The 10,000-nt window shown below is 42.9% G+C and overlaps 1 protein-coding gene across 1 annotated transcript in view; it reads left to right on the top strand.

The window, feature by feature from the left end:
* Positions 1–10,000, top strand: part of rsrc1 (arginine/serine-rich coiled-coil 1) — a 116,504-nt gene that overhangs the window by 37,655 nt on the left and 68,849 nt on the right. Inside the window, exon 5 of the mRNA XM_069148093.1 lies at positions 7,411–7,447. Within this exon, the coding sequence (XP_069004194.1) occupies positions 7,411–7,447 (37 nt within the window). The remainder of the gene's footprint in view (positions 1–7,410; positions 7,448–10,000) is intronic.

Here is a 10,000-nt window from a genome sequence, read left to right as displayed (position 1 = left end):
TTTCTTTTTGCTGTTAATTATGGTCTTAATGTCCACTGCATTGAACAATGAGGTGATGACAAAGGTTGTATTATTCTTTTTTGTTGTTGTTGTTTAGTTTGGAGGTACCGCTTACACAGCATCCGTAACAGTGAAAACACAACAGCCATAAGAGTGTCGCCCATGTTCACGTGGCAGATATGCGTCACGTATGAACAGGTGTGTGTGTTTATCTCGGAAAGCAGAAATACCAGCCATAAATCAACTTCTTCCTCTCTTATTCTTCCTTTTCTGACTTTTTTATTGACTGCACTTAACCCTCCCTCAGAGAAACATAAAGTGCTGAATTTGTTAGCCCTGTTTTTAATGGACTGCCTTTCTCTACTATTTTGGGATTATGCTAAAGTAAAGCCCCCTCCACTGGGAAGGTGGGGGCAGCTTGTGTACCCTAACATGTATGACTGCATGTGTGTGTGTGCGCGCACGCGTGCACGTACACGCATACTGAATTACATAGAAAGCATAGAACGATAAGTCTGTGTTTTGTTCTCTCTTGTGTTCTGCGTAGAAGAGTGACAGCCCCTGACTTACCCCTGCATTATCCCTTCCTCTCAGTTTGTGTGTGTGTCTGTGGGTGGGTGTGTCTCTGTGGGGGTGTGTGTGTGTGTATGTGTCTCTGTCTGTCTGTCTGTCCGTCCGTCCGTCCGTCCGTCCCTCCCTCTAACCCTCCTCTTAGCTGTATAAAACCCTAAGAGGTAGCTCTGATAGCACACACAAGAATACAATTTCAATTTCAATTGGCAGCCCTGTTAAAAAAGGACTATGGAGATGGCAATCAGGCCTGGGGGAAAGCTGTGCTCCCAGTATTAGTGTGTGTGTGTGTGTGTGTGTGTGTGTGTGTGTGTGTGTGTGTGTGTGTGTGTGTGTGTGTGTGTGTGTGTGTGTGTGTCCCTTCCTCATCTGCTGAATATGAAGCTTTTGCCTTCTATTAGTTAAACAGGCAGATGTCACTGATGTGGACTGTGTATTAGTGCATTGTGTGTTTTATTTGAGTGTGTGTGAGTGTGCTTGCTCTGGTGTCCCCATCACATTGACTCTTTAATAAATATGCCTGCCATTCTATCAGCAGTCAAACAACATATGAATGCTCAATGACACGCTTGACAAGGCATGCAACTGTGGCAAATGGGGTACACACACACACACACACACACACACACACACACACACACACACACACACACACACACACACACACACACACACACACACTCATGAATGATGCCTCTTTCATAGTGGTACAGTGTCCTGTCTTCCTTTGCCGCTCCTCTTCTCACTATCTCTGACTGATATCAGGTCGAAGGCTGAGATGCTGCTGAATGTTATTTTTGCAGCTGAGATGTACCACTTTAAGGAAAAAAAAAAAAAAAAAAAAAAAAGAGGCTTAGCTGTACTAACAACATGGTCAAAGGTTTTCCTTGTTTAAAGTTATATGAGGTCCAACACAGCTTTATTCTGCTCACCTGCTTATCAGCAATCCAAGATAATTCCACACCTGTTTTAAACATGTGGTGTGATGTTCGCTATGATTAAATCTACTATTTTTAGAATTGGTCCTTCAAGCAAAAAAAAATCCAAACATTTCCGTCTCCCAACTTATATAATGTGATGCTTTCCCCTGCCTGATGGGATGTTAACCGAGTGTCATTTGGCTTGTGAGTGTTGAGCAGACAGATGAAGCAGTTTGATGCCATACTTGGGAGATTTGGGGAAATTTGTTGGGTATTTATCTTCTACCATTGTTACTGACCAAATAAATGTCGTATGAGTTCAGAAAATAATGGCAGAATTTATCGATGAGAAAAGTTTGTAGCGGCCCTGAATGCTAACTTGTCAGGCAAATAGAAGTTTTCCTGCCTCTGCAAATTTACAGATGTCAATCAGTAATACTCTTTTTAGTGGGAGTGCGGAGACACAAACAGCCACCGGGGTTTGGTTTTTACCTATTTTAGTTTTCAGTTTTGAATTCTTAAATTGGGTAAAACCATATTTATTTCGTAGTGTATTCTGAAAAGAGAAACGTGAGACTGTAAGTCTGCTCTTACAGCCCCAGCACGGCCATTGCTAGTATGGCCAGGGGAAGTGGAAGTGTCCCCGATGCTACATGGTGATCTTGGCCGGTAGTGGACAATGAAGGGGTTAAAGCCTCCACACTCAGGACAGCAGGTCTGAGAGGTAATGCATGGCTGATGAGTGCTGGGCTAATGAGCAGCTCTGTTAGCAGGAAATGAAATGACTGCCTCTGCATTTTAAGTCTCTCTGTCGCCTCCATTGACTGACTAAAGATATTCATCTCCGCCGTGTCAAGGGAGGGAGCGGGTGGGGTGGGGGGTGGAGGGGGGGTTCAAGTAAAGAGAGGAAGAGAAAGAAAAAGAGAGAGAGAGAGAGAGAGAGAGAGAGCGAGGGAAAGAAGGTGAGGGCATCTTTAGAAGAACCAGAAGACTTAATGCAATTATTAGAAACTTGACCATAAATGACAACTCATCTGGCGCTGGCCCGGTAATTAATTGTCTGCTAGCAGGAGTGCAGGGGCTCGGGAGGGTGAGGAGTGGGGAGACGGAGAAGAGAAAGCGAGGCAGGCGGGTGATTGGGGGAGGCCAACATGACAGGTGAGGAGAGACACGGGGAAAGAGATGAGGTAAGACGAGGCAACAGCTTAAAGATCGTTGTTTGAGTTCAAGAGAAAAACAAAAAGGTTTGGACATGGCGAAACAGAACACGTACCGTCAGTGATGGAGGCAGAGGGAACACGAGGAGGAGAAAACGGGTGCGCCTGGAAACGAAGGAGCCGCAATAAGAAAGCACGAGAGTGCAGATAGTGTGACGGATCCAGCGACCGTGGTAAATTGGTCAGTATTGACCTCGCCGGGGCTCAGTTTAACACTCACACTTGTTTGCTATCTTAATTGACCACAGATAACGAATTACCATTTCTGGGAACAACAGCACATTACTCTCCCTCTCTGACTCGGACCCCCCCCCCCCCTTCTGCTTACTTGCCTTTCTCTGTCAGGCTCTCTGTCTTCCTGGTTTGTAGCTATTTTGAAGGAAAAAGAGGAGTAGTCTGCTCACCAAATATTGTAAGTTTGGAAAAAACTTTACCAAATTTAACACCATTTAAGACTGACTCTGCCGGACCAGCATGTATGACATAAACCTAACAGCCTGTCCAAATTTCTTGCTCATTAGTTTGGTCTTAGTCGTCACACGGCACATTTAAATTCATCCTCTTTTCCACCCGACTCCTTCTACTCTGCCATCTATCTCTTCTCTTTTATCACTTCTGTCAGATTCCTTCTTTATAGCTTCGAACAGTAGCCGGTTAAGTCCCCGATATTCCTAAAACCTGTTCCATTTACAGGTTACAGCTTTGTGAGGCTGAGTGACCGTCCACTGGCTGCTGCATCTTAAGGTTTAGCTTGCTAAGATCCGTAAGCTTGCCAACTTATAAATCTCAGGTCCAAGATCAGTGTTCACCAAACTGGCTTTTGATTGAGCACTTAAAGGGAAAGTTTGGGTTGTTTGAAGTAAGATTGTATGAAGTACTGAGCCGCAGTCAGAGCCTTACTTGCAGTAAATGGGGGTCGGCGCATCTCTAGTTTGGAGAGGCAGGAAGCTGTAACAGCATGAAAGTTAAGCTACGTACTGCTATGACCGGGGGTCAGCAACAAAACTTATTTTAGCCGCGGAAAAAAAAAAAATCAATATCAGTTTAAGTGTACGCTATAGTTAGAATATCTTCACCGCTTTACCTTGCAGGCAGACAGCCCTTCCTCACAGGGAACTCACACCGTTATATATCGCTCTCTTCAACGCCACCACAGTGCATTCAAACAAACAGTCGTTTTACCCTGCAGGACACCGGCGGTGTTGGTCCACCGGTTAGTTTGCTTGTATTATGTTGTAACTTTGGCATTAGTTTGAATCTCAACTTATGTGTTAAAGCACCACCAAAACTACACAATACCACTGAACAACAACACAACCCCACTTCAAGCAACCCGGACTATCCTTTCAAACATTTGTTGTTCAGAGTTGACAACCAGCGTGTGTGAATCGTTGAAATACACAATTTTCGGTGGGTGTCTCTTGACACTCAGAAAATCAGTTCCTTGGTCCCTTTTCAAACCTTTTCATGGAAGATATTTTGGACATGTCACAATCAGAAAGGCATAGGTGTAAATAATATAACGAATGCTGCCTAAATTTCATTTTGTAAGTTGGCTCCTTTTCATTCTGTCATGGTTTGCTGAATTCATGTTATGAGTAAGACAGGTGCTGGAACAAAAACAAATCAATTTCTCACGTGAAAAAAATCTGTACCAGTATTTGTGAAACTGAAGTCGATAACTCAACAGTTAAACATTACATTCATTATAGCTGACATCTATCTAAAGTATGTCTGGATTTCACCCTGGAATAACCGAAAAGTGTGTGTGTGTGTGTGTGTGTGTGTGTGTGTGTGTGGGAGGGGGGGGGGAGGCTGGGCTCTGTTGCCCTTTTGATGTCATTTATTTATTGTTTTATTGATGCGGTGCTCATTTTGTTTGTCTGTTGTCTTAGTGTGGAAGCTAATGGGGGATCCAAATACAGAATATATCTAAAGCAAAACAATGAGATTCAGTGTTTTGCTCAAGGACGAAACCATGAAAGAGCGACATCGATGCCCAAAGATTTTAACTCTGTTTTAAATGGCTCACTAACAAATGAATTAATTTATATTCATGCCGCACAACTTATGATTTGAATGTGTTCAAACTAAAACATCTCATGTGACTGCCACGTCTTCTCAACATGCCAATCCTTTCCCAGTGTATCAAAAATCCGTCTGTCAGCCTCATCCTCATCTTTCCATGTCTGTACTTCCTCTCCATTGCTGCCCTCCCTCCCCCTCCCCCTTGTGTGCCGGGGCTATAATGTGCTCCTGTGGTTGTAGTAAGCAGGCCATAGTGTCTCTGAGGCCTTGTGCTACACCACCATTACTATCTGGCCTGCCTCCACTACAAATTGGATGAACAGGCACTGACACATTTTCAATATTATTACATTAAACCAAGTGGATTTTGATTGATAACCTAATATTGGCCTAATGCAAAACATCAATCATGGCAAGTATATTAATTATTTAATATTGTGGCGTAATTCAGAAATCGATGCTGCCTCTGTGTTGAAGGCACCGAGTACGGAGGGAGGGAAGGAAGGAAGGAGGGAGGGAGGGAGGGGGAGAGAGAAAGGGAAGGGAGAGATAAGGAGAAAAGGAAAGCTCAGTCCCTGAAGACCTCAGCAGATTATATGATGTTTTGAAAGGAGAGATGAGGATGTAAAATGGTGTGTGTGTGTGTGTGTGTGTGTGTGTGTGTGTGTGTGTGTGTGTGTGTGTGTGTGTGTGTGTCTGTGTGTCTGTGTCTAATGGATAGAGTGATCCCTTCGGCCCCAGTGCGGATAGCGCTGGACAGGTCGCCCTTGATGAAGTCTGGACAACAGATGAAAGACTGTGAGATTATATGCAAGTGAAGATCTTAATAAAGGTTGAGTCACAAAAATAAAAGGTGGGGAAAAAAAATAAAATAAAGGAGTGAGAGAGGAGAGAGATGGGAAAGAAAAAAAAGCAAGGGGAAATGAGTGGAGGAGGGATCGAGCGCTGCGTCTCCCCTGTGTTAGATTGTTTCTCACTAATTGCGCTTCATTAGCGGATTACACACACTGTCACCACGGTAACAAATGTCTTGCTGTCTGGTTGCCGGGCGCCCGTCATGTATAATGAATGTGGCGGGGTGTTTGTCAGAATGTAATGTAATTACAGCTAGATGAAGTTTGCCTTAAGTGGTTGACTTGTCTGCATGTGGCTCACTGACAGAGTAAACAAACAAACAACATTTCTTCATGACTCGTTTTCTTCTCTTCTCGTAGTTTTTTTTTTTTTTTTTTTTTTTTTTTTTTTTTTTTTTTACTTTTGTCAATATTTCTGTTTGGCATTTGAATCGTTCCTTCAAAGACATTATTTAGAAAGGTTCATAGTGTGGGAATGGCTTAGGTTTGTGGTCTGACTGAGAATGGCAAGAGGTCTGATGGATGGATGGATGGATGGATGGATGGATGGATGGATGGATGAGACCGTATGTAATTTTAGAGATGGTGTAGATTTACACTGTGATGCTGCTGGCTGCATTAGCAACTGAAGCCTGTCGATAAGCCTTCCTCCTTCTCAGCACACACACACACACACACACAACACACACACACACACACAACACAGTGAAACGCCACAGCCTGGGTGGAGTTGTCAGTAATGGAGGCCAGAGTTGGACATGGGGTGCTGGGATCGGGGACGGGGGCTGTTTGTGTTCTCTTGATCTTTTGATTTCCACTGCTGCAAATTTGAAATGTGCCAAAATTGCATCTATTATTTACTGCCAATTTGCTCTTTTTAAAACAGACTGCTCCCCACTCCTCCTCCGCTTCCTCGGCTCGCCGTTCTGCTGTTGCTGTCCTGATAATCATACACACATTTTTTATTAATTCACAGATAATAAGCTCCCAGTTCTTTCTTTGTAGTTGGAAATTATTATTATGACTGCCAGCAGTGTAGCGACAATATTAGTTAACCTCTGTCTGGTGTAGATGCAGACGCATGAAAATGCACACAGCATTTCAGTCTGACAGGTTAACAATTAAGATCATTTTTCTGTATGTGTTTTTTCTTTTGATTACCCCCAAAACCTTTTTGATATCATCAGGATCAATTTCTCTCGGAGCCATTTTCATCATGCTGAGTCTACCACTGAAACTGGTTTTGACAGTTCCTGACTGTATTCCAGCTATAGATTAATTTATTAGTTTATAAATCAATCAGAAAAAAAAAAAAATTATCTGCTTAAACTTTTTGGTAATTAATCATTTAAAAATATATTCAACAAAACTGTTGACAAATCACAGATTTAACTTTTCAAATGTGGAATATTTTGTGTAAAATCAGGTGAGTGAGGTTTGGACTATCAGTCACCACAACAAGACATTTTCACACATCATCTTGGGCTTTGTGATGGCATCTTTTGCTATTTGTTGATTATATAATGCTACAATGAATGAAATGTTCAAGAAAATTGGTAGGCAAGTTATTAATAAATGATAATTAGCAGTTATTACCTGATACTAGCTTGTCAGAATTTGCCATAGCACAATTAATAGAGTTTATTCTGTGTATTGTGCATTGTGCGTGTGCATGTGCGTTAGTGTGTGTGTGTGTGTGTGTGTGTGTGTGTGTGTGTGTGTGTGTGTGTGCGTGTGCGTGTCTGCTAAAGTGCTTTTATAAAATTACTTTTTGCGTGTGCACTTTATTTACAGTCGGGGAAATGTGTTGTTGTGTTGCAGGGACGGCGGGAACATCAAAGGCAGATTAGAACATCTGGTAAGTTCTATTTGACACGCATACACACACACACACACACACACACACACACACACACACACACACACACACACACACACACACACACACAGACAGACAGACACACACTTTGATATCTGCATTCTTAATGAAACCTCCGCAATTGGAGCTGAATACCTGCAGCTAACAGGCGGGAAGAGAGACGGAGAAAACAGGGATAGAGGGAGGATCGTGGATCCCCTAGGGCCTGGTCCAACGTTTATATTAGCATATTATCATTTATCCTCAATTCTTCCCAAACACACACAGGCAGACCACCGAGGTTCTCGCTCATTTTAGCTGGTAGTTGTGGATATTTGATGTTTTGCTGGTGCGCTCACCTGTTTGCACATGCTTGTATGGAAGGAAGATGGGTTTTCTTCACCAGGACACGGGCTCCCAGTCTCCCTCTGTCAGCCTGGTCCATTCCTCACTCCTCTCCCAGCCATGAATCCAGGACCTGCTGGAAACGTTCTCCTGGGACAGCCCTGAAAATTTAATGCCCAACGTTTCCAGGGGTTCTCTTGCTACTTGCTTTAATACAGGGTCAAAGTGCCGTGCAACAAAGTGAAAAGGTTTTCTCTCCTCTTTTTGGGTGGGAAGAAACCAAGGTTTGATGTGCCCCGTATTCCAGGGGATGAATTATAGACAGGGGTCAGTGAGGGTCCCGGCTCTCTGCGGATGTCACATGCCCTCCCTCCCTCGCCTCCCTGCATACTAAACTGCAGCTCCCAGCACCCTACGCAAATGACCCCCGCCCCATCACGCGGTACGCAAATGACCCTGAATATGCCACACAAATGACTGACCCCGAAATCCAGACAGTTCTCAGTAACTCTCCACTTCAGTGAGCTGCAGATCTCATAAAGGTGAAATCAGATTTTAACATTGTCAAGCTCAGTTGCAGAAATGTTCCTCATTGCTGTTGTTGACAGGATTCACAACTTTGAGTTCGGCGGGAATGAACTGACAGCTTAGTTTTCCATGTCGTACATTCATACTATGATTTACATGTTACAGATACTTTTTTTTTTTTTTTTTTTTTTTCTAAATCTAAAACATTGTGCCCTGCATTGAGCACTTACTAGAGTCACTGGTTGGCTACAAATCCCTCCTTCGGTCACTAAATCACTGCTCTCAAATAACAGATACTCAATACTCTACATTGAGTGCTAAATAGATAAATACAAAAAATCAGACACTCTTCTCCTCTGCGTCGTCACCTTGAATCGTGGAATTGTCACCAAAAACTATCGTACATGCCACAAACTCCACCTTTGTATTCTACTGTGGAAAGTTCTGAGGGCACTATAGAGTTCAGATATCTCACACTTATAAAATACAATGACGGACATTAAATATAGCGCATAATGTAGTGATGGTCTACTTTGGGTTTGGAGACGTCTATGGGTGGGGCCACAGGTGTGATTGATGGAGTACTCCATTAAAGGTGGGGTGAATTATTTATGAGACGATCAGATGCATAAACAACATTAATCAATATGCGAATGGGCAGTTCTAACATTACGAGAGTGTGTCTCAAGTTGAGAGGAGTCTTCCTCTTAAAGGCATGTGGAGGAATGTGAACTCATTTTAATGAGACATAAGTGATACTGGGTCAGTAAGTGCAGACCGATATCTCTGCAAGTGCTTCACTGTATCTGCTGTATAAAGAAGAGAAGTTTTCATGTTTTCACTCTTCTTACACAATTATGTGGCCAAAGTCACCTTGAATTATTGATTCATACCATAAACTTGATTACTAATTCACATATGTTGTACAGAGCAGTAGTAAATAAACGTCTTTTACACGTCCGCGGAGGGATTGGTTTTGTACGTGCGAGTGTGTTCATGTTAGTTTTCTCGGCTGGAGTTGGTGCAGCCATTTTGCATGTGAATGTGTGTTTTGTAGTTTTTCCGTACATGTAAGTGTAGCTGCTGTAGAGGAACCCGATTATGTTTGCATTTGATTCGTAGTCGCGTCTTTGTCTTTATACTCATCAAGGATAGCTCAGGAGTTAAACATTACACATTTACACAGAGCAAAGACACACACACACACACACACACACGCACGCACGCACGCACACACGCACACACGCACACACACACACACACACACACACACACAGTGGTATGTTTACCAGTGTATATGTTTTTCTGTATATGTCTCAGGAAATTTGAATAGCTGAATACTGAGTGTTTGAATTTATGGGTGTGTTTATGCTTATGAGAGAGATTGCACCCCAGTAGTCAGCTGCCTGGGGAGTGCAAGACTCTGATTATGATTCGGGACAGAGAACTGTAAATAACGGAGCTCATCTCCCTGTGAGGTGGTGTTACAGGGCTGTTGGAAATGTTGTTTCCCTCAATACCTCACACATATATCCCTGTCGATTTGCAAGCGGGCATTTATGACTCTTTGATGATCTACTGCCCTTAAGATTAGAGCATCAACCATATTGACACTTACTATGGTGGCATATATACTTTCAACCAACTACCTTGATCCTGGTCTCAGTCACTTTTTATTTT

This window comes from Embiotoca jacksoni, unplaced genomic scaffold (genome assembly GCF_022577435.1).
Source record: "Embiotoca jacksoni isolate LCO1_2020_lvr unplaced genomic scaffold, fEmbJac1.0.p SCAF_14, whole genome shotgun sequence".
Classification (NCBI taxonomy): Eukaryota; Metazoa; Chordata; class Actinopteri; family Embiotocidae; genus Embiotoca; species Embiotoca jacksoni.
The sequence above is the reverse complement of the archived record's forward strand: the minus strand, read 5'-3'. Positions and strand labels throughout refer to the sequence as shown.